At 34.8% G+C, this 25597-nt stretch overlaps 2 protein-coding genes across 4 annotated transcripts; both read right to left on the bottom strand.

The window, feature by feature from the left end:
* Nucleotides 1–1524: 1524 nt before the first annotated feature.
* On the bottom strand, nucleotides 1525–10850 carry LOC115978893 (probable methyltransferase PMT5). Its single transcript, XM_031100784.1, has 10 exons — nucleotides 10684–10850; nucleotides 9347–10337; nucleotides 9046–9181; nucleotides 8492–8732; nucleotides 6339–6564; nucleotides 5966–6126; nucleotides 5504–5807; nucleotides 3157–3289; nucleotides 2175–2379; nucleotides 1525–1755 (listed from the first exon to the last, which is right to left on the bottom strand). Exons 2-9 carry the CDS (start codon nucleotides 9856–9858, stop codon nucleotides 2230–2232), a joined length of 1863 nt encoding a protein of 620 aa, XP_030956644.1. The 5' UTR covers nucleotides 9859–10337; nucleotides 10684–10850; the 3' UTR covers nucleotides 1525–1755; nucleotides 2175–2229.
* Nucleotides 10851–13934: 3084 nt separating this feature from the next.
* On the bottom strand, nucleotides 13935–16884 carry LOC115978892 (protein KTI12 homolog). 3 transcript variants are annotated; one of them, XM_031100781.1, is made up of 2 exons: nucleotides 16689–16884; nucleotides 13935–15183 (listed from the first exon to the last, which is right to left on the bottom strand). In XM_031100781.1, exon 2 carries the CDS (start codon nucleotides 15136–15138, stop codon nucleotides 14230–14232), a length of 909 nt encoding a protein of 302 aa, XP_030956641.1. In that variant the 5' UTR covers nucleotides 15139–15183; nucleotides 16689–16884; the 3' UTR covers nucleotides 13935–14229. The 3 variants fall into 3 exon arrangements, with proteins under 3 accessions (XP_030956641.1, XP_030956642.1, XP_030956643.1); XM_031100782.1 differs by having other exon boundaries at nucleotides 13935–15178; XM_031100783.1 differs by having other exon boundaries at nucleotides 13935–15103; nucleotides 16689–16883.
* Between the last annotated feature and the right edge of the window lie 8713 nt (nucleotides 16885–25597).

The raw sequence follows: 25597 nt of genomic DNA, 5'->3' as shown, positions 1-25597 counted from the left end.
ATTATGATTATATCTCTTCCTTCAATTAAAAAACTCAACTCCTCTTTCTTCATTTATTATTTTAATGAGTTTTTTTTATATTATTTTAAATGGAGTGATAAAAGAATAGAACATTTGATATTGAATGTATTGTAAAGTGAGGTGGTAAAATAGACAAAGTAGTTTGAGGTGTTAAAAACTAAAATTTTTAGCACCACTCCTATGAGTGCTCTAACTTCAACAACAACAAAAAAAATCCTAGCCAGCCTAGTATTAAAAAAAAAATTATTTTGTTTTTGTTTTTGTCTTTATTGATAGATGATTACATCTTAATGTATTTAGAAATAATAATTTTGTGTATTTATAATTTTTTAATACTATATAGATACCTATTTGGAGTTTTTTCTTCTTCTTCTTTTTCTTTTTTTTTTTTCTTTTATACTCCATTCTCCACTAGCTTAAAATCCTTAGTCCGTCCCTGGTGTAAAGTGTATTTGAAAAAATAGGTAGATAAAATAGAAAATATTTTTCTCTCTATTTTGGGTGAGAAAATAGAGTGTTGAAGATGTTCTAAGAAAAACACCAAAAAAAGAGTCAAGAAGCCATACTACAGACATATTATTACTACTATTCGATTATTAGATCTCATATTCAAAAGAGGTGATGCATGATCAATAGCAATTTTTGTAATCTCCTAATTATTATAGTAAGATTCTCTTTTTAACAATGTCTATGGACGTAGGCCTAAGACCAAATTATGTAAATCTTTGCCTCCTTGTGTGATTGTTGTTTTATTTATATTTTACATAAACCATCTATTATTGGATATACCCGCAACAAATAGATATCAAAGTTTTAACCATCTTCACACTAACTAACCAACATTCAAACAAAAGCATGACAATAATGGGTAAAACCTCGGCACAATTCATTAGGTGTAGTACATTAGATTACCCAATAAATTCAAACATAAAACGTCTGAATTTGTTAAAAATTGTGTAAAACCCATATTTTACACCATCAAATAAGAAATTGTCACATCAATTTTTTACATAAAACTCAATACTTCTTACCACACCTAGATAACATCACAATAAACTCCCAATTAGGTTGGACTTTCATATGAGTATTAAAATTGATTACGTGTGATTATATCTACTCTTTAATATGTGATATGATGATATGACATGTTGAAATTGGAAGATGTAAAACTTGGGCCTTACACGACGTCATTATAAAATTTAATCTCAACATATATTGTGTTGAATTATATTGTTTAAAAAAAAGATAACATTGTTTGTGCTTTATTGGTAAATGTAACAATGTGTTTAAATTTAATTGAGAAACCAAAAATACAATAACTAAAGGAAATCTGCCTAAGTTTTTCGTGCATTAATTAAGCTGATGAGTTAGATAATGCTCAAGAGAGAAGAGAAAGGGTTACAAAAAAATTTTAACAATTAATTTCTTGGCCATTTGACATTCTTTACTCAATAACAATATTGTTTAATGCCAAAAAGTCCAAAATCAGTGAATAAAGAAATATTAAAAAAAACCAAATTAAAATGCCATAAAAAAAAAATGATGAATGAATTGCTACATATAACCCTGAACCCCCAAAAAATAAAAATAAAACAGATTTGCAGCTACTTTTGTGGCAAACCTCTTTTATCTACAGCCTTCACATTCCCTCTCGTTTAGTGGTGGACATTGCCAAATCATCAATCAGGCTCTGACCGTATATTACATGGAATCACTATCAAAACGATCCAGAACCTGACAATAACAACATAAAATTATTTAAGAAATCCACTAAAAGTGTTTTCAAAAAAACAAAACAAAACAATCAATCAAATGCCCTCCACTGACACTGTTATTTTATTTGCTCCCTCATTGTTAGAATGTCACAAGCTGCTTTACAGGGAAGAAACAAAATAAGTAGGGCTTCAAGAGCAGATTTTGTTTAATAGTAAAATCACAAGGAGGGCCCCTTCCAAGGATCACAGCCTAGACCTGTTCTGTGTCATATTTTCATCCGAAACTAATGCTCATTAATTTTTCTCCAGTATCAAATCCACTTTCTCTAACTCTTGTTTATGTGTGAACTCTATCACAAGAACATCAAGTCATGATTGCGCAAACATTACACAGTCCAGAATATTTCCCAAATTCCCTGACAGATTTAGCGGAATTACCAGAGGAAGAAATTGTATTCTGTCGCAAAGGTGAGACCTCCAGATGCTCAATCTATCATTTCTTTACGAATGGTTTCTGGCAAACAAGTAACCGCTGGTCACTACCATTTTGAAGGTCAATCACCCTTGCTTCCCATCGTATTTGTGCAGCAAGTGTTCGTCCCATCTCTATAGCTCCCACTTTATCAGAAAGAACAACCCATCCCTGCAACCAATCATAATTTCTCATAGCATATCATTAAATTTGTCATATAGCAGTCTGATTTCCAAGCAAGGAGCAACTATTGCATCTTTTTTTTTTTTTTTTTTTTTTTTTTTGTGTATTACTTGTAAGTTACAAAGGCACTTAGTGGATCTTGAACCCACAACCTCACCCTCCAACCAATTGTTCTGGGAGAAGGAAGTGCCAGTAGAGCAATAGCTCATTGGCAACTATTGCATTATAATCATGATTGACAACTTATATTGAGGCACGTCAAATGCAAGTGGACTTGCGATACTGGAAACCAAAGAAAAAAAAAAGGAACTGATATTCAACAAGACTAACTTACAATAGGAAGCAATGTCTTCTGGGTAGTGGCTTAGGAAAAAAAAAATCAAGAACAAGATAAGAGAGAGGAAAAAGGCATAATTCGCCTCCATCCTATTTATGTATCCTCTACCAAAGGATTATAGGACAAGGACAGGTGCTACAAGCTACATTCCAACTTACATAAAAAGAATGTAAACAACTCATATTCCCTGAATTTTCCAGCATAGAAAAACCAGATCAGAAACAAGAAAGAGGGTGGAAAGGCACATAACAAGTCTCCTTCTAAATTTGTACCTTGTACCGTTAAAGAGTGTAAAGTGAGGAAAGGTTTTGCAGGCAATCTTCCAATTTGATAGATAAATAATCAGCTCATACTGCAGTATAGTCAATTCATACTGCAGTACATTTTCTGGCATAAGCAAAATAAAACCGTGCAAAAAATATAATTACCTCAGGGCGCAACATCCGGTCCATCTCTAAGAATAAGTCCATCAAGCTGCACCTCTCTGAAGTAAGATGCGAAAGAAGCCCATTTGCATGAAGCATATCATATGTTCTAGGGTATGTGGGGAAAGGTTCACACCTGTGCAACAACAGATAATCACAACCATAACTCTACTATCTGCAAAGCAACTTAAACTGCAGTTAACTTTTTTTCTTTTCTTTTTTTTTCTTTTTTGATAACGTAGGAGAACTTCACTCAGATTAGTTGCATGTCGTAGAGTATATTGTACAAAAATCCTAACTGTTAATCAAACTCCTACGAGCAACTGACCCCACCCACCAAAACCAATTACTGGGTAAACCAGGGGCTTTTCACACTAACGGACTAGGTAGTTTATCCTCATGCCCAGGAGGCACAGAAACTTTATTTCTAAGTGCAGTTTAATTAATAAATTTGAAAGAAAAGACAAAAAAAAATTATAGGTTATGGAGCCCAAAAATGAAAACAAGCTTTTGAACCCATGACCTTGTCCTCCAGCCTTTCTTATGTGAGGAGGAGGTGCCATTTGAGCTAGGGCTCATCGGCTGAAAACAAGGTTTTTCAGAACCAAAGTTTGTGAACATCATGTTCATAAACCATATAAATGAATTATATGTATACTATGTCTAGATCATCAAGTCAGTCCCCAAAGTATAATAAAATAGGGAAAGCTAAGTCAGAAACCATTTATCATAATCTTAAGTAAACCTCAGAAATTAAACATCTACAATTTTGACTTAGGAATTGTTTTCTTTCTCTATGCTTTTTATTTAATTTTTTCCCCCTTTTCTGATAACCTAATCTGACATGTAAGCTGTGATATATATGTCATAAAGGCAAGGGGTATATGAAAAACCCAATCTAGCAAAGTCTTACCCTTGAGAAGTTATAGTGAGAATATTAGTTGACATCTTAAAGATTCAGATTTGCCCTTGGTTCCTATTAAAAAGGAAAGTGAAGGGAGATTTAACTAATAATATTCTATTTATACAACGTTAGCATGCATTTCTAAAAACTAGGAGTGACAAAGTAAGCACAAACTCATTTGCCCACCCAAACCCACCCACTCTAATTGAACCCAAACCCAACCAATTATTAGTTGGGTTAAATGGGCATCAACCGAATTAGACCCAATGATTATTGGGTTTTAACTAAAAACCCATTTAACCCATTTAAACCAAAAACAATATACCCAAATTCAATCCAGCCCTTCCTAAAAAATAAATAAATAAATAAATAAATAAACCCTCAAATGTTTCAGTTTCAGGGTTTTCATTTTCCTTCATTTTCTCGGCCTCCAAACACTTCTCTCTCTTGCTCTATCTCTCTTTCTCTCTCTAGCTCTCACAAATAGGGTTGTCAAATGGAACAAAGAGATCTGAAACACCAAGTCCAACCCGAGTTTTTTGTTATCCAAGGCGTCGCTATTGAGCACCGTCGACTTAGCAAGTTTCTCCAAACTCGCCGCCCAAAACTCGCTCTCGACTCACCTCCCAGACTTCTGCTCCTCCACGAACCTCCTCTGCTTCCCCAATTTAGTGCCGAGTCTCGAGAAGCATGACAAAGACTTGAACTTTGCCGGGTACGTGGACCAGAACTTCACCAACTACGACACCGATTGGCTCGGCGGAGCCGACTCATTCAAGACCCACTCCAACAACTGGAACTTGCCAGTGGACTCGTTCCGCCGATACAGCCGGGACTCCACTAGTCACAAGGAAAAATTCAAGAAACAACGCATCGAATGGAAACGTGGTGGACCAGGGTTTCAATGGCTACGCCACTGGCTCCACCGGCTGTTCCGGCGAGTTCACGAAGTCCGACTCAGTCAATGCAAGTTGGATTTTCTCGAGAAAGTTAGAGAGGGAAATCAAACAGAGAGAGAGAAAGAAAGAGCAGAAGTGAAAGTTTTTTGGTCTAATGGCATTTTGATAATTTTGATAATTGGGTAATTGGGTGAGTTGGGACTTACCCATAATAATTGGGTTGGGTTGGATTTGGGTTAGAAGCAGTTAATTAAATGGGTTTTAATGGGTAAATGGGTTTTATATATCCAACCCAATTATGCCCACCCCAAACCCACCCATTTGACACCCCTACTAAAAACCTATTCAAGACCCAAATTTGTGTGTGAGTATTGATTAGTCATTAGTACAAGTTTTCAAAAGAAAATGAACATACTGAAAAATATTGAAACACACTTTGCATCACATTTTTGATAGGGCAGCCAACCAGATCAATTCAACCCAAAGTAAGCTTCTAATACCAATATAGAAATAGAAGTTCTAGAAGAAACTGAAATTAACAACTTACCAGTCGTGCAAAACACCAGCAAAACCTTGATTAAGTATAAGAGGAAGTGTATTAGGACCTCTGATGGGCACTACATTCATCACCCATACTGATTTTTTCTCTTCCAAAAATGCAGCATTAAGACCCCCATAATGAGCATTCATGTCCATCACATTGCGTACCATGTTAAATGGGGGTAACGGGTCCTCATCACCTGGCCTCTTTGGATGGTCCGAGAAAATTAGGGGTGTAAGCAGAGACCAATAATTTTTCAGAGCTGATTTCCAAACCTGTAAATCCTCAAAAAAATCTTCAGGCAAAACGCCTGCAAAGAAACAAGATAATCAATAAGCTGGCACAGCATTATGATATGATGTAGGTGGAACATAAAGGTTAAGATAAATATTTACAAGGTTAGACAACTGGAACACAAAGAAATTAGTAATAAGAATAAAACTTAAATCATAATAAAACAATACTTTCCATGAACTTCAAGCTCAGTTGAGCTCATATGAGAATTAGAGGATCTGTTCTGGATTGGAATCCAGCGTTTGCTATTGGTCCCACTTATACACGATAAAAGGGGCTGATAATATGATTGATCATCGTGCCCTTCTTGACAAAGTGGTACACCACCCTGCTTGCTACAATGAAGAAAAATAGATAAATTTCATTAATAAAACCATAATTTAAAGAGAAAAATATGGCAGCTCCACAAATACAACTAATCTAATGGAGCAAGAAAACCACAGCTAAATTTGTTCTTGGTTAAAGTATCAAAACCTAGCCCTAAATTTATTTTTTAATAACAAAACATTATTCATGGAAAAAAGTGCATCATTTTTTATATACTTACCGAGATGCATAACAATCAGTATCCCCAGTTTTCTGCCAGATGAAAGTTTCATCTTGTTGAGCTAGAAGACTCCAACAGATTTTCTGGGTCAATTCTTCCAATGGTGTTAACATGTTTCTATTCTTCATACTAACTGAACTTTCATGTAGCTTGTCTGTGGGTGATGTTAATACAAAGTAACCTCCAGGCTTAAGTACCCGGTCAGCTTCAATAAGGAACATTCCATCTGATTGATGAAGTCATCATTAGACAGCAAGGACACAGAAGAAAATAATACTTAACCCCTCTGCTTTTATATATTAACCAAATCACTCCATATGAGCCAAATATAATTATCCATTGCCTCTATAAAGCTAACTGCCAATATGGTCTCAGAAACTCTAAATTAGTATTCCTTACCTTGCATGAACTAAATAATTCTATGCATGACAGGCTCTATGAATTACTATCACAGTGTCACTATGATGCTGCTGGAAGCACGATTAAGATGGCGATAACAGAAGCATCTGCTTCAGTCACTGTGGTGCTTCTGTTGGTTGCCAACATAATAGAATAGAACTTGTGTTTCAGGACAAGATTAAAAACTCATGTTTCAAGATGACTGACAATTATTTCAAACATTTTGAACAGTAAAAAAATGATTATCTCTAATAAAAAGACATAAGATCATATGAAAACTAAACAGATCTCAGGAGCTTGTTCTTCATCCAAATGGTTATGGGGGAAGATCCCCTCCCATTTAAATCCTCAAATTCCCACCAATTTTCAGTTAGATGTGAGAAAAATGGCATTTATTTAATTTTTTGTGGTTCAAATGGGGTATTTAAGACTATTGGATTTTTTAAATACCACATGTTTTGCATCTGGATAAAAATTGAAGTAAATTGGAGGATTTAAATGGGAACAGCGCCTCTCCCAACATTTACAACCAGTAAGTTCAAGGCTCAACTCTTGAAAATTCAAACTCTATCCTATTATACCAACATTTTGTTCCCTTATTAACACAGATTTTTTTCATTGGAATGTTACATGTGTCAACTCTAAATTCACAGTGCCTGCCCTGTGTTGCCTTAGCAGTTAGCAATAACAAAATTCTTGCACAAATGCTTCTATTTCAATGGTTTACTGATTCTAATTCAGTAAACCAAAGGGATCAATTATGCTGATTCCTCTACTAATGTGGCCACATGAAAAATCATGTTTTGTTCTAACCAATGTACTGGTGCAAATCACCAGCTCTTCTTTAATTTACTATAGGCTTGAACTTATCTGTCTTTAATTCTTGAGAAAGGGAAAATCAGATACCATTCTCATGCTTGCTTATTTCACAAAAATGTTACCAAGCATCACCAATTTACCATTCCCCATCACTCATTCCACTTCACTGCATTTCGGCTTATTTTTTCATAAACAACTTCTGGTCACATATTTTCTTCATGTGCACAATTTTTGATTTACTTGACAAATACTAACATAACAGGAAAGTTCCTAGTTGTTATAACCTAGAAGAGCTCAGCAATACTAAGGCTTTTAATTCATACTTGTTATAAAAATTTTGTAAGGGGGTTTACCTCTAACAGAACACTTGTCGAATATCCTGACCTCCTACCGTATGCAACCCAAAATCCACTGCATCTCTATTTACTGCTGATCATGCCCACAAACTTAAATGGCAGGCTAGCAACTCTTTAAATGTGTCTTTTAGTCTGGTTGAAAAAATAAAGGAAAAAAAAAATTCTTTGGAAATCCACCTTCCATGCTTGAAAATGGATAATTATCAATCTAACCATATATAACAGTGACTATCCTTCATAAAGGGAGCAAAATTACCCTTTCTTTTTACAAGATTTAAAAAATAATCCAAGATGAAATTAAAGAATAGGACAAAGTCAACCACAGGCAAAAACTAACTCGTGGTTTTGATGATGCTATAGAGCCCTATTAACCAAGATTAGAACTATGTCTATCTATTAGTGCAAAAAAGATGGAGAATCAATGTTACCCAAAACAAAAGTCAACAACATATCAACCAAGCAATAAAAACCCAAGTGACATCAATCAATCAAGCATCCACAAGTTCAGCACCCAAAGCCAGAGGGAAACACATCATTAATAAGTCAAATGAAACAATGCTTAGTTTAACTTTAAAGTACCTTTTTCATCCCAAACAATACCACACTGAGCACAATGAACCATGTCAAATGATAATGACGGATATGGAAGCTGTCTCAAAATGAAGTTTCCAATCATTGCCGGAAGACCTCTCTCAAGGGCAAATTGGACTTGGCTGCCAGTTGCCTCATAAGCAGCAATACAAACAGCCATTACCTTCAGTGAGAGTAAATGAGCTCCAAAGCCACCAAATCCACAGCCAATATCTAGTACAGTACGCACCTGTAATCAACATAAATAAGTTGAAATATGTAATGCAACTGATACTTCTACTACTTTTTATCAAAAGGAAAAAGGAGGGTAACCCAAAAAAGAAAACCCAAAAACCATAAGGTTTCTTTGCTTCAAGTTATGAAGTAAATTATTTAACATTAAGAGAACAACAAAGAATTGCATTAAACAAATTCCATCTTTTTAAAACCCAAAGAGTAACAACTAGAAATTATATTACTTTTTTTTTTTTTTTTGGGGGAGGGAGGGGGTGGGGGGGCGCACAGGGGGGTGGAGGATGGGGATTGGGAGAAACTAAACTTACCCCAGCTTGAAGAAATTCAGTCTCACTTCCTAACCCTATCATCTCCGCAATCTGGCGAGAATAGTCATTAACACCATCAAAGGTCAATCCATCCTCAGAGTGAAAAGTAATTTGATTCTCTTCTAGTAACATCAACCTATGGAGAAAATGTAAAACGGATACATAATCAAATCATTAATTGCTCAGAATCCCAACAAATAAAATGACATAAAAACCAATTAACATGCAAATAGTAGTGAGTTCTAAAAGCTTTAATCACTTTTGTAGTTAGAGGTACTTTCACACACTGACAAAGAAGTACCTTTTGGTCATGCTTCCAGACGAAAGAAATTGGTCTTTGGTTATCTTCACATTTCCACTCCATATCACGTCCCTACCAGTAGGCCACCTCAAGGGAATCTTATAGTCCTTAGGAGGGCGAACTAAACACCGCTCTCGATCTCTTGAAACTTCACAATGACGATCAAACTCCTCCCCATCTTTAAAGCCAGCTAACAAATTTTCTGAAATATTGAAACAAGGAACATAATTTTCTCTTTCTTTGCCACAAAGGCCAAGTTCTCTTTGGTGACTAGCTCCAAGTGAGAGAGACTTCAGCTCCAAATAATCTACTGCTGCCTGCTCCTTTAGCCTTCTATAGTTCAAATAAATGTTTGGTACCGGAGTGGGAGTTACAGAGTCAAATGCATTAGAAGAAGACGATCCTAAAACCGTAATTAGTGCAACCAAGCTAATAAGGCACAAGAGTAACCAGCTGAGCGGCGGTCTAGAGCCGAAAATAACAGATAGTTTACTGAACCAAGAGCTTCTCATGTCCAAATCGTGCAACCCCCTTTAACAATCAAATTAAGAAAATCCCACTAAACAAGCAACTCCTTTAACCTATATCTCCAAGAACAGTGAAAACCATAACCTATCATAACAGACAAGCTTCTATCTATATTACCATGAATCAGAACAATCCCTACAAACATTGAAATTTGAAAAATCCACCCTTCACACTTCCCAAATATACACACGCAGATCTCTTCCCACCACCAGACTCACATTTCACATTAATGCAAACTCATACAAATCCACCATACACATACGTGAAATGCAAAATTCAGATTGTTAACCCCAAGTATGACACCCAATAACGGATCAACAATCCAATAACAGAAACAAAAAATTCTGAACAATCTATAAGAATTAGAATTCCAACCAATGCTGAATTCCAAAAACAAAATTGTATACAAACAACTGATGCCAATTTCTGAAAAACACCACCCTTCTCAATCAACCAGATCAACCTGCAAAGAAGTCAAAAAATGAGTCCTGATTAAACCAAAAAACAAAGAAAAACAAGAAGCCCACATCAGTTTTTACTCAAAATTTTCCAAATTTTCCTTTCCTTTTCCATGATTCTCAGCAACCCAAAAGCCAAAAATCTTAAATTTAAACAAAAAACTTGAACTTTTTCAATTATTACAATCCACTGAGCAAGACCCAGATCTCAGAAAGGAAAGAAATGCACAGATCCAAGCCAAAATCAATGTGTCTACCTTAATATAAACACAGTCACATTGATTCAAATTTCCCAAAAAAATAAACACAAAACAAAATTGGAAAAAAAAAAAAGGGCTTTTCTCAGCGTACCAATTTTGGGTCGTTGATGATTGCAGACTCTGTGAGATTCAAAAGCCAGGCAACTATTTTTGGGTGAGAGAGAGTTTGTGTGAAATTGAGTCCAAATTTATCGGATTCTATTTGTGTTTGCATTAAGTCATTTCTCAAAAAAAAAAAGTCATTTCTCACAGTTTTTTTTTTTTTTCAATTTTTTATTTATATGAGACACACACACAAAACAAACAGTATCATTAACTGAAATTAATAATAAACAAAAAAAAATTAGTACTTATTGTGTTTACGACTTTCACAGTTATAAATAATCAAATGGGTATGTTTTTTTGACATGGACACTGGTGGTGGCATTGAGATCTGAAAAAGGACAAGAAATGGACGGTTAAGATTTAGCCGTTAAAAGCTACATTGTGAAATTAAGGAACCTAGATTGATAGCTAGGCTAATTAGAGTTAAAGCTTTGATTATAGTGACAAATGGAGGCTTAAACGTGGGTTTTACTGTCATTCTCATGTCAACCTATCACAACTCTGTCATCCAATTATTCCGTTCGTTCCTGTCTCAACCATGTGACATCACTGTTTTTTTTATGGGTTATCCTTTTTCATTAACAAAAAATCTAAACAAGAAGGGGAAAAGGATGGCTCCGATGCACTATAGCCGACATAATCATAATACGATTAGATCGTATAATAAAAATTAGATACGTGTCTATATTGTGTCGACTCTAATGCATTGGGTAAGTCAAGTCCAATAACAAATAACGATCAAAGTCTAGAGATGATGAAATTTTCACAATTACCGATGTGTCGAGTTTTTATTAGTAAAGGAAACTATGATCTTAATAAGACTTGTCAAGTTAATCGTTCCAAAAACTATTGTGAGAATTCTTATATTTGTAGTATCACTTTTACAAAATTGGGCAAGTAGATGGAGTACCATAAATTATGATATTAATGGTGATCCTATGTGAAATTGGCACACTAATCACAATTTCTTACTACAATCAGTTCAAAAATGTTGTAAAATTCATTATTTTTATAGCATTGTTGTTCCTTTTTTTTTTAAAACCCACAAAATAAAGAAGTGATAATTGCTTCGTTTCGTTTTAAATATTCCTAATTGTGATGTTAGTAGTGATCTCGTATGAAATTGTTGTACTAATCACAATTGACCAACTCAATAAGTTCTGAAAAATTTTGTGAAATATATTATGTATATAGCAGTATTGCTCTCTGTTTTACAAAAAAATATACAGATAAAATAAAGAAGTGGTAATTGCTTCATTTCATTTTAAAATCTTTTAACCAAGACTGTAACAAGCTAAAACAAATTGAGTTTTAAAAGTTAAGATAATTTAATTGTATTTGGAATGCATCCTGACCCCGAGCTCATTATTAAGCTAATTATATATTTACATTTGATTCTTTTCTTTATTTAACAAGTTCAAAAAATTTTACAAGTTATTTAACTAATTTATTTTGTTTCATATATAGTAAAAATTACAACAAAAAACTGTTACTCCTTCACAAATCTATACTATTAATTAATAAGTAATTTATAGTTGGGATTACATACATACATATATATATATATATATATAAAGCAAGCTCCATATGCACAATCTTATTCATGAACTTTGTTTCTGAGAGGAAACTTATTCACGAATTTATTATGATGTTTGTGCACAATTTGTTTAATAATTAAGCTTAAAATAAGTTCCTTTATTTTATTAAATGAACATGGACAAACTATTCTCAAGTTATTCATAAATAAATTAATTTATTTATGGCTTTGACCTAAATATATGATTTTTTTAAAACTTAAAAAAAATTAATTAATTACTTTTTATTGAAATTTTTAAACAAAATTAATAATAGTAGAGGATCATTTGTGAGTTGTGACTTCTTATTACTTATTGACGAATCTCAAAAAAACAAAAAAACAAAAAACAAAAACAAAAACTTATTAGACTCACAGTCAAGATTAGTTTTTGAAAACAAACCGAGATTTGACAAATCTGAGGAGTCCCATTAATGGAGGGATTTCTTAGACTGGAGCTTAACTTTGGTTGTTTTTTTTTAATTAAGATCTAAATTACTTTAATCAAGTAGGTCCAGGTTGGTACCTAATATGCTAATAGAAATCTTGCTTCTTTAGGAAGTTAAGGTATACTTTATCATTTTTAACAAATGGCTACTCGATGACTCCAGGGTGGCTCAAACAAAAGGTGAGTTGTTTTAATGACTAACCTCATACAGAAATTGTCACAACTATATATGCAAATGTGGCTTTCAAATGAATTTATTTTCAATAATGCATAAACAATATATTTCATAACATATTTTGATTAGTAACATCATTTTCACATGATCCATAATTGGTAATACTTTAGTTATACACTAACCACATGTTATCTCAATAATTAGTGGGAAAAATTGTGAAATTTATTGTGTATCTAAGATTATCGAATTATTTTATTAGTTTACTCATGATGGCTTTTAGCTTTGTGTCAAATGCCGGATTTGTTTTTGGATTTCAATCAACTTAAATAGTGAAGTCTTTTGTTGTTATATAAGGAACCTTGAATTGAATCTCATCTGCACAAAAAAGAAACTCATTTGTGTTTGTGTCTTGACTTGAAGAGTAATAATAATGGAGAATCTTTTTTTTTTTTTTTTAATTCCAGTTTCTTATTATTTTTATTATTTAAAGTGTGAATGGGGATGGGTGGGTTGGTTGTAACAACTAAATTATTGGTTTACCAAAAAAAAAACTAAATTATTGGATCCACGCCCAACATAAAAATGTATTGCGGACTACTTTTTCAAAAAGGCTAAATTGCCTCTGAAGTCTGAAGAGGCCTGTGAACTTGGGTTTGAGAAATTCAACTCAAAAATTGTCTCATGTCTCTCAAGATCTCACCCTTCAAGAAACCAACCCAAACCCATTGTGATCTCCAATTGTCTTTCTGCTAACAGGATTGCTTGATTATAATTCTCATCTCAATGTGCTAACAAAGTTGATATTACAAATCCTTGGCCAGTTAATGGAGGTTTGGTACAATCAGTTCAGTTCAACATTCTGATAACTAGATTGGGCAGCATGTTTTTCACCTTTCATTTTTCTGATTTACAGATGCCCACGCAAGAATCATTACTAGAAAAGAATTCACCAAACGACTAGGGAGCAAATGTAAACACCCCCTTAGTAAGGACTGTGGCTTGCATGCAAGGATATGATTGACATGATCAAGAGCTTCCAGCTAAGGAAACTTCACTGGCTAGTCTGCAATCTGAAAATTCTAATAGAATAATGTACAAATGATAGCATATGGTCCCATTAACAAACAACTTGATAAAATCTAAAGCAAAAGGCATGGTACAAACCCTATGAAAAGCAAGCCCCTTCATATATATTTGTTGGTAGAAAACTCCAACTCTAACATTACCTAGAATGCAAGTGCAAAAATAACTTACTGGTCCTCATCAAAAATCAATTTAGTACAAAGAGATCTTCCATAATACATTACTCTAACAACATCATCCACATCATACTCCTTCAAGTAGCTCCTAATTCCCTGTTCAGGTAGTCCACAAACATCCTCTTGGCACTGTCTGCATCAGATGGTGGCGGTGGGCCACTTAAACTCGTCTGCCCTGTCAATTTAATGAAAGTTCGTCGCAGCCTACGTAGCTCTGGTAGCCCAACTGATCGTGAGATATTGATAGTTGGTAATCCCTGGCCAAGAGATACCCCATTTATTGGCCCTCCAAGTGCCTGGGATTGTGCTTCCACAATAGCATTAGTCACCTCCTGTGTTGCTCTGTCCAATTCATATAGAGAATTTGCCTCTGAAAATCGTACACTTTGTGTTGCAATTGTTGGCTGTAAAATTTTTACATCCTGTGTTTTTGAGTCCACCTTCTTTGTCAAATATGAAACAGCATCTAAAACAGCAGCAGAAGATTTCTCTATTCCATCTTTATGTGGCCATAACTCAAACAAAGGGGAATCCCATCTATTTCTTCTATCCGGTCTCTCAAACCTTCTTACCAAATCTTCAAAAATCTCAGCATCATACGCAGCTTCTCCTTTCTCTCTACGTTCTTCATTCCATTTTCTGCAATGGGTTTCTTCCGCATCACAATAGAGAACACAGTATCTTATTCCTGCACCACGAGCCAAACACCACAACTCATACCTGTAACCCTTTATACTATTCAAAGAATCTACTATTATTATATTGTCTTTTGACACTGATCTATCAACTTCAGACCTAAGCACCCCTCTTAAATTCTTCTCTGCAGTCATATTGGCATAGCTCTGATTGCGATCAAGATGAAAGGAACTTTCATCAATGATCCTGACTGTTTGCTTTGATTCTGACTCTTTGAGAGCTTCAGCTAGGAAGAGGGCAGCTGTGGACTTCCCACTGCATGGTTGCCCACAGATTACCACCAATGCCATTGGACAAAAAAAGTGGCTGTTTACACTTCTTCTAAAAATACTTTACTACATAAAAACCAATGAACATACATCAATAAAGATCACTTGACTATAATTAGTTTTCTAAAATGCCTATTTCATCTGCTTCATCCTAATTTGAGTGTGTAATTTGAAATGGCACAACATTTAATGAAGAAGAAAAGATGTACAAGTTTACCAAAATTCACAAAGGTGGCACAACTTGTAAAGTGCGTCTTCATTGGTTTTTTGAATTAGTGAAGGGTAACATGAGAAGATGAAATATTAATGGTTTTATTTTTAATGGTCTAAATGCTTTTATTTTTTGAAAGCAGACACTCATTTTGGGACATCGAATAAAAGAAATCAATACATCCAATATTGTTGAGCCATATTTGCAGGGCCAAGAGGTAGAAAGGAAGTTCTGCAACTAAATATTCTTTAAACATATTACACTAGTGCAAGAATATTCTGAAATCTTAACAATGCAATCCTAACTTGTGGTATTAGAAAACTTCAAATCATTCTGTGGATATGTTTATTGAGGCAAGTACACCACTGACTGTGCTATATATATATAACAACTCTTATAAGCAGAGCATTAGAGATTTTGAAAGAATATGGATAAAATTTCCTAAGATTTTAAGTGCAAATACTACATAAACGCCATAGAGAAAAGAACTCAATACATAATATATGAGATAAATTCAAATTAAACCTGGAAATACTTTTATCAAAGCTACACCAGTCAATAAATTTACATTAGATGCATAATATGACAAATCTATCTACCATCAAATTACATATTCTTCTAATACCTTCCATTCATGCAAAACTTCAAGACGATCATCTCATGTGTAAAACGTTTAAATTTCAATTTTTTTAAAGAAACTATACGTAAAACATAAGTTTATATATCGAATAAGAAGTAATATCCTATTAATACACGAAATTTGACCGAATGAGAACATATATATATATAATCCAACTGTCTAATTTTTAAAGGTGGAGCTTTGTGCAACAAATCCAATAAGAAAGCAACGAAACGCTAACAAAATAGTTACACCGGGGTGCCCATTATCGATTTTATTTGATACACTTCACTTAAGGGTCCGTTTGGTTAGGCGTTTCAGAGAGATTAAAAGAGCGTTTTTAAAAACCCAAAACTCTATTTTTCAACTACAACTCCTCATAACTTTTTTTATAAACGCTCATTTTAAACTCGAAACACAGTTTTCCAACCGTTTATACAAAGTGTTATTGTAAGGTATGAGTTTGCAGGGCCGGCCCTTCCCTTAGGCGAGTTAGGCAATTGCCTAAGGCCCCCAAAATTTTAGAAAAAAACCAACCGGGTAGTAGAAAATTTAGTTTGAAATGAATTACAAAAATAATCTGGCACATCCTTTTAACCAAAAAAACAAAAATTTTGGTAAATCCTATTAAACATTGGTTCTAAACAAAATCATTGACCAAAAATCAACCAGATAAAGTACAAATCCGGTCTAAGAGATTAACCACAAAACAATCACAAATCAAAACCCTAAAAAATTTACCTTTCTCTCTAGTCTCTGCTCTCCGCCTCTCTCTAGTCTCCAGTCTCCACTGTTCGCTCAACAGACAACAGCTCAAGGCTCAAGACTCAGCCTCTCTCTGATTCTCTGCTCTCCGCCTCTCTCAAGTCTCAACTGCTCACCTCACCGTATCAGGTTCTGAGGTTCAGGAATCAGGTATCAAATTATAAAATATCTGGGCACAGGGCACTACATTTTATTTGTTAAGTACTTAAGATAACTTTGTTTATAGATTCTCAAAAACAAAAAAAAAGATAACTTTGTTTATTTGGGCCCTCCCTGTCCCTGGCTGCTTTTGTAACTTTGTTTATCACTTATCAGTTTATCATTATGGCTGCCTGGACCCTCCCTGGACTGGGCGTTAAGTTTGGGCCTTCAAGTTTTTTTTTTTTTTTTTTTTGGTTATAGATAGGATTGTTTTGTGTTTTTTTTTTTTTTGTGGGTGGGTCTTATTAATAAGTCTTGTGTCAGTGTTATGGTTGTTGAGGGCCATTTGTGGAAGCCCAGGCAGACAGAAAAGCCCAATAATGAGGGCTACAAAGAATTGACCAGATAAATAGCAAAAAACTCATTAGGCCCAAGCGGCAGGAATAATGGATCACAGACCCAACAAACAAATAAATGGGTCTTGAAGAGGCAAGCGGGTTCAAAGAAGTCAGGAAAGAAAGAAATAGCATCCCATGGGCAGAGTATGAGGTAGAAAAGTGAGAAAGGGCCGCCGCAGGCTCAAAGTAATACAAACTAAGAGAGTAAGAAATTTATGGCAGGTCCATGAACCCCAAAGATAAGGATAAAGTTATTGGGCCGGGGAAGCCCAATGAAGTTAGTAAAAAGCCCATGGGAGTGTGGAATTAGCAAACGGGCCGAGGAAGCCCAAAAAAGTTAGTAAAAAGCCCATGGGAGTGTGGAATTAGCAAACGGGCCGAGGAAGCCCAAAGAAAGCAATCGGGCCATGGATGCCCAAAGAAAAGCCCAAAGGGATATAGGAGCCCATGAGTAAAAGCAAAACAGTGTCCATGACAAGCCACTGAGAAAAGGGATAAACGGCTGGCCTAAAAAGAAGTCCAGCAGGATTAAATTATTACGGCAGGAATAACAGTTCAAAGTAGCAGACAATAAAGAAAAACAAAAGTAGGCCAAAGAAATGTAAGGCCCATCATCATACGAAACCCAGTTCCTGAATGGAGCGGAAAACCAAAGAAAAGCCCACATGAAGGGTCAGGAAACGCAGACGGAGAGTCTCCAGATCACGGCAGACACATGAGCAGCAGGCAGACTCTTGGACATATCTGAAAGAGAAGCACGCGCAAGGCCCAGACACCACCAGCCTATACCCAGCCAATATAGGACATGGTGGGGCCATGGGCCAGAGGTAAGAGGTAAAGGGGGTATGGTTTGGTGGTGGGGAGAGGGGAAAAGGTCTATTTGCGGCTCCTGCCCAAAGCCCTTTTGGGAGGTACGTCCTGCTGGGATGACAGACCACCCAAAAGAGACAAGTTTGAGGGGGAACCGTTGGGTGCATGCCTTGAGAGTGGAGAGAGAGAGCATTTATACCGTGGCAGGAAAGAAGTGCTGCGATAGAGGGAAAAATGAAACCTGCCTCTGTCTAGTAAGAGTGAGTGGTATACACCTCTGGTGGTCGGCAAGTACGCCCAGACCAGACAGAGGCGGTTAAGGGACAAAATTGTAAAACCTTGGTCACGGCAGGCATTATAAAAAGGCTCTTGATGTGCCCTGTAAAGGGGATCGAAAAACATAGTAATTTTACGGAGTGAAAAGAAAAACAGAGCAAGAAGAAAAGAAAAAAGATAAGAAAGAAAACAGAGTAGAAAAGAAAGGAAACTAAGGAAAAATGAGAGTTAGTTCAATGGGCATGCACCAATAGATCGGTTTCCCTCTCTCCCCCTTCAAATCTTACTTTCTTTCAAAACGTAAATAAGGACTCTTTCTTTTTGGGCAATAACCATTCAGGTCCGACTCCCTCAAAGCCATTAATCCCCATGGCAGGATCTTTTTCCTGGGAGATTATTTGCGTTGAGAAAAGGCGTTCTCTCCTCTTTGGCTTTGCTGCGGCAGACTAAGCTTAAAACTTGATTTATGTCCATTTGATTAGCTAGTATTATTTTCTTCATTTTCTCTGTGATTGACATCAATATGACTGTAATCATACTTTATTAGTAAGGAGTACATAGCCATTTATTTAAATAGTTAGAATACTTTGTTTTAGTTATTATTATATCTGCTTGCCATAACTCGTCTGCAACAGTTCTACTTGCCGTAAGTTTGCTCCTGGCAGACAAGGCATAAATTTGTGCATAAACCGGCCCAAGTTGAGTTACAATTGGACCGGCCCCAGCTCCCTTACTCAGAAACACTAGGGCCCATCACCGCAGGAGGCAGCTCAGCCCATTACCGCAGGAGGTAGCCCAATACACCATATACAAAAAAGGCCCCTACAATGGTTATGCTTAAATTTTTGTTATGTTTGTGCTTAATTTTTTTTTTTTAATTTATGCATGTTGAGATTGCTAAAAACTTGTTATTGTTCAGTGAAACTATAACAATACTTTTTATATAAATCAGGTTCTATTTCCCATTTGCTCTACACTTGAAAGTTATTTTTTATTTTAGTCTTTATAAATATATTGTTTGATTAGAAATGTCTACTAGAAAATATGCATTTGGATATGAAAAACTTAAAAAAAGAAAAAAAGAAGAAAAATTAATTGAGTCTCAAAAATGATCAATGGATAAATTTGTTATTAGTAATAAACAAAATATAACACAAAATTTAGATGAAAATATCACAAATAAGCAAGAAATTCACCAAAATAATTTAGAAGAAAATGATGTTCAATTTTGCAATACAAAAAATCTTGATAATGAACTTCAAAATAATTTAGAAGAAAATGAAAATAATGATGAAAAATATAATATAAAAATATTAAATAAACATTAATTTAATTAATATATAAGTATAAAAAAGGCCCCATTTTTAGTTCTCGCCTTATGCCTCAAAATGTCTAGGGCCACTCCTGTTTCCCTCTCATCCTCTCTCTGCCTCAACCCACGTCACACCGTGCTCCATGGCTGACCACCAAGCTCTCCTTCTAAACCTTCATGGTCGGAGCTTTTTAAGCTCATCACTTCCAACCATGCACCACTGCCAAAACCTAGCCAAAATCAAATCACGACCACCACCACGGCCAAAACCCAGCCAAAATCAAATCGCAAAAAAAACCCAGAAGCCCACCAAATCACAAATCAAATCACACCCACCAAAATCAAAGCACAAAACCCACAAAAACAACCAAAATCACAAAATGAAAACACTGAAAGTGAACCCACCGTTAAAAAAACATATATTGGTTTTGTTATTATATTTTAGAAGAAAAATCATCTTGTTGGACTAATTTTAGATCCAAATTAATCAAACACATACCACAAGCAATAATGATAGACTGAAAGCAAAGCAAAAAAAATGGTATTTCCCAGAAAAGTGTTTTCAGAAAATAGAAAGGGTAAGCAAAATATAAAAACTATTTGCTTCATAATCTCAAATCAATAAATAAATAACCAAAAATCACACACTATAATCCTGTGAAGCCTTGTGAATCATAATTTCACCTAAGAGGATCGTCTGAGTTGAGAGGAAGAGATTTTCATAGTCTTTGGCTTAGCAGCACAATCTTTGATTTCCTTTCTTAACGTGGTTTTCGCTCGCTCCTCTCCTGTCAGCCTAGGCGACGTATAAAGAGAAATAAAAGGAAGAAGAATAAATCACCGCGTAAAAAAGAAGAAAAGAAAAATAATGAGAGAAGAAAGACGGACTGAGATCAGGTGCTGTTGTAGGTTTTTTTTTTTATATTTTTTACATTTTTTTTTTTTAACTTTTTAACTCTCCTTTAATATATTTTATTTAATGGTTGAGATTGAAAGTTGTTTTTTCAACTTTTAATCTTAGCCATTAATTATAATTGCATCAAGGTATTGCACCTGAATCTGAAAAAGACAAAGAGACCTACACACACATACACATACATATACACATACATAAGCACGCATAAACACATACACATATACATACACATACATAAGCACACATACACATACACATACATATACACATACACATACATATACACATACACATACACAAGCACACATACACACACATACATAAACATACACATACACATACACATTCACATACACATACACATTCACATACACATACACATACAAATACACATAAACATACATACACATACACATAAATATACATATACATAAAAATAAACACACATACATATAAACACGTATAAACTCACATAAATATAAACATACACACACATAAACTTAAATATAAACATAAACACACAAATGCTCGATTTAGCACACCAAAATAATTAACGAAATTGTTTGAGGATTGGTGTTAGTTTACAATTTTTTTCAGTCTATATGAGGGTTTAATTTTTCTCTGTATGTGTGTTTATGTCTATGTATGTTTATATTTATATTTATGTGTATGTGTGTTTATGTTTGTTTGTTTTTGTTTATGTTTGTTTATGCGTGTTTATGTGTATGTGTGTTTATGTTTATTTGTTTTTGTATATGTTTGTTTGTGTTTGTGTTCATGTATGTTTATGTGTATGTGTGTTTATGTTTATAAATATAAATATAAACACACATGCACATACACATAAACATAAACATACACATACACACACATAAACATACACATACACATACACATACACACTTGTAGGGGCCGATTAATCAATAATTATTAAAACCGTGTTAACTGGGCTTGTGGCCCATCCGAGGACGTAAAACTGTCCGAGGAGGCCCATATCAGGTTATAAAGGTAACCAAATGAAAAAAAGAGTAGATATCACGTGAGGTAAGTTCAGTATTCGTCCGAGGACAAAATCCTTCTTGGCAATATGTGTCTGAGGACGACCTGAACGCCATATTGTTACAAACACACTTCAGAGCTACATTACCACTAAAGGTGGGACATGGGACCAAGGGTAAGAAAGAAAAGGTAAACAAATATCTTGAACAACTGCTGCCTCTGCATTAATTGCCTCTCAACCAACTCTCTGGCCGCATTAATGTGGAGGTGATACCTGAACAATGATGAAGCAGCCTTACAGCTGCTGGTTAAAAGATCCAGGAAGTGTTGGATGGGATAAGAGGGGATTCCCCGAATCCAACCTACACGTGTGTGGTAAAGATGACACCAACAGGGTAGTATATAACGTAGAAGAATGCATTGAGAAAAGGAGAGAGGATTGGAACTTCTAAACAAGTGACGCTTAGAGGAAAGCCTTATGAAATAAGAACTTAGCTTGCTTAAAGAAGGAATTGATTGTAATATTTGTGTTAATCCATCTAAGAAACGTTACGTTTAATCGTTTTTCTTTTGAAGTTAATCTAGTTCTTTCATATCCACGCTCTATAAATTTATTGTTTGGACCTTCAACGTTCAAACCCAATACGAGTTTGGGGATCGTTACTAATTGAGACCCTACAACACTCATACACATACACATACATAAACACACATACACATACACATACATTTTTAGTTCTCGCCTTAGGCCCCAAAATGTCTAGGGCCACCCCTGATGAGTTCATACAGTAGAATTGAGTAAAAATTTGTTAAATTCCATTCTCTCTTAGAACCATCAAATAATAATATCTGAATTGTAATTGCAAGGAAAAAAAAAATTTATATATATATTAACATTCCTGAATCCTAAGAATTAGTACAATCTGATTGGTTAAATTTTGAGCTAAAAGTAAAACCTTAGTCAAAAAAGATTATAAGATTGCAAGGTTACCTTAATCGTTGAGACGAGAATGAAAGAGGGGTTAGCTCGGCGAAGAGAGTGAAATCTCAGAGTTCAACAATCGGAACGCAACGTTTTATGATGTTCAGTTTTGATATTGTGTTGGATTGAGTTTTGGTCTGGACGGTTTAGAGGGTTAGGTTGGGTAGGGCGAACCGGTGATTGGTGGGCTTATCAGTTCGGTTCGGCCCAAAGGTGGAATAAGATGGGCTGGATTTTTGGGTTGGACAACAGCACAACAACTATAGAGAAATAGAAGAAGAAGAAGGTCTACAAGGCCGAGACTTGGAGCTCGATTTGTCTCGTTTTGTTGCTGGTGCAATCTGAGAGGTTAAGCAGTGTTTGGAGGAAAAGAAAATTTTGTGAGGAAAATGAAGGAAAAAAAAGGAGGAAATAGAGAAGGTGAGAAAGAGTGGAGGCGGCTGTGAGTTTAGTTGTAGGGTTTAGATTTTCTTTTTTCTTTTAGAATTTAGATTAAAAAAAGTTTTTAAAAAAATAATGGATATCACTACTGCGTGTGGGGGCCCGAGGACCGAGGAAGGGATTGCTTAGCTGTTAGTTTTGTTATTGAGGCATCACATGCTCGAAGAGGGAATTCACTCGAGGAGAGGAGGAAAAGAGATAAAAATCTCTTGGGAGCTCCTGGTGGGAAGGATAGGCTGAGGAGAGAGAATCATGGAGGGTAGGGAAAGTTTCCAGTGAGAAGTAGCATGTTGTCTCCGCATTAAATGGTGAGTAATGGCTTTATTAGCTGCATTGATGAGTAAATGACCTGAACAATGTAATTCACAGTTAAGCAGCTCCTTCTACCACATTCAGCAGATGTTTAAGGGGATAGGTGTCATGATAAGAATTTTGTTAGGTAACGATGGGGGGTCAAGATGTGAAGAAAAAGGGAGTATATAAGGGAAAGAAAATGGCCAGAAAAGGGTATCCAAGCACAATTCTCAAAAAGAGAAGAGTTAGAATTAGAATATTGAGAGAATAGCGTGAACAGTATTTTATTTTGAGTATTATTTGCCTCATTAGGCAAGCTTGTAGGAAGCCTATTACATATATTAATCCATGATCTTTAGTTTTTCTTCCCTATTTTTGTCCTCAGGCTAAGCCAAGGACAAAGGCATAGTTAGACCAAGAGGGGCAATGGCCCCCCCTAAATATTTTTTTCTTTTTAAAATACTAGTATTATATAAGTAATAATTTTAGGAATTTTGTTCTATAAAATTACACTTTGCCCCCCTTAGCAATATCATTGATTCTTTTATGAGTAATGCTATATCCACAAAATTTTCAACAACATTTTTATAAACTACTGAGTTAGTAAATTCTTATTCATTCGCATCTAGGCCCACCGCTTATATCACTTTTTAACTTACCAATAACCAATTACCACATTAGTAATTTGTAAAAAAAAGTTTGTAACTTTAGTATTTTCCTCCTTTTAAAAACAATAATAAAAAAAAATAAAAATAAATAAATAAATAAATAAAACTTGATCTAAAATCTAAAACAAAATATACAAGCCAAAAAAAATTAGCCCAACAACAAAATTACCAATAGTAAAGCTAAAAACAATTAAGCTTAATCAACCAATTTTACCCAAAACAAACAGCCCAATCCTTTAAAAAAATTTTAATGAAATAATTTTGTTCTTACCTAGAAGCAAGGCACACATAAAAAACACACAAAAATAAATAAATAAAACCCCTTAGTAGTTAAGCAACACAGCCAAAAGCCAAAACTCTACACGCAGCCAGTAGCAAAGTCATCCCTACAAATTCCAAGTCCTAGCTTAGTCCATGGGCTAAGCCCTCTCCTTTTGTTTGATCCACTTTCTTACAAATATATTGATTTGGACCTAGTTGAACTGTGCAAACCTCATTGTTCTAAGTGGGGTTGGGCTGTTTGAAATTTGAGTCCTTACAACTACGTAAGCAGTGGATTTACCCATTAAGATTGAAGATAAGTTGGGCTAAGAGAGAGAGAAAAAAAAAATCAAATTATAAATAGTATCCGATTAACGACTGTCCAAAGATAATAATCAAGGTTGAGTTTTTTATTATAATCGATCAATTTTTTTTGTTACAATAGAACATTAATTAGTTAAAGAAGTATTTTTGTTTATTTGTTATTGTTGCTTTCCCAATACAATGGAACCCATTAAATCCCTCTTTAATGGATGTGCAGTTGCACTCATTAACAAAAGCCTTATAAATACTACTCTCTAACTTTGACATTTCATTATTGTCACAAGAATTTTCTCCAAACATTTTACAACGATTGAGGTAACTAGCCTTGAATAATAGATGATAAAGTGATGTTAGTGGTGATTTCAAATGAGAACCAATGTAAATCTATTTACTCAACTGTTGTGAAAATGTTATATCTATAACATTTAACATTTCAATTCAATTAGTCATTTTGTCTAGTTCAGCCAATTTTACTGTTAGTATGAGAATTTTTCCAAGACGAAAACATTTTGGTGGAATTAATGGTTGCACATTACAATACAATAATGGTTGTGATTAGACCAATTATCTTGTTCAGACAAAATATCAAATTTAAACAATAATGACCGGGGAATCAAGAGTTAGCAGTTAGCACATTGAAAATGGCATCTTTTGTGATGTACCATGTCTATGGTTCGAACTTCATCTTTTCCACCCCCTTATCTACCTAGCTCGCATTTTTTGTAGTATACGTATATAAAACAACCATAGGAAAACAAGCAACTAACAGAACATCAGCTGCATATATAGGACAGTAATGAACAAAATTAGACTAATTATTCTTTTTAGTTTTCTTGGACTATATATTGGTTGTTTATTGATATTCCTCCATAAACTTAAAAATTACAAATAAAGATACGTAACGAATGCAGCCTTGTTTCCCTCTCCTTTAAGCTACATTAGCATCCAACCTCATGCAACATCAATAGAACATAGAGTAGGTGAAGAAACTACAGCCCCCAATGACTGTCCCAACCAGAGTACTAATATGTATAAAGATCATTTACTTAATTCACACCACAAA

This window comes from Quercus lobata, chromosome 3 (genome assembly GCF_001633185.2).
Source record: "Quercus lobata isolate SW786 chromosome 3, ValleyOak3.0 Primary Assembly, whole genome shotgun sequence".
NCBI classification, from domain to species: Eukaryota; Viridiplantae; Streptophyta; class Magnoliopsida; order Fagales; family Fagaceae; genus Quercus; species Quercus lobata.
The sequence above is the reverse complement of the archived record's forward strand: the minus strand, read 5'-3'. Positions and strand labels throughout refer to the sequence as shown.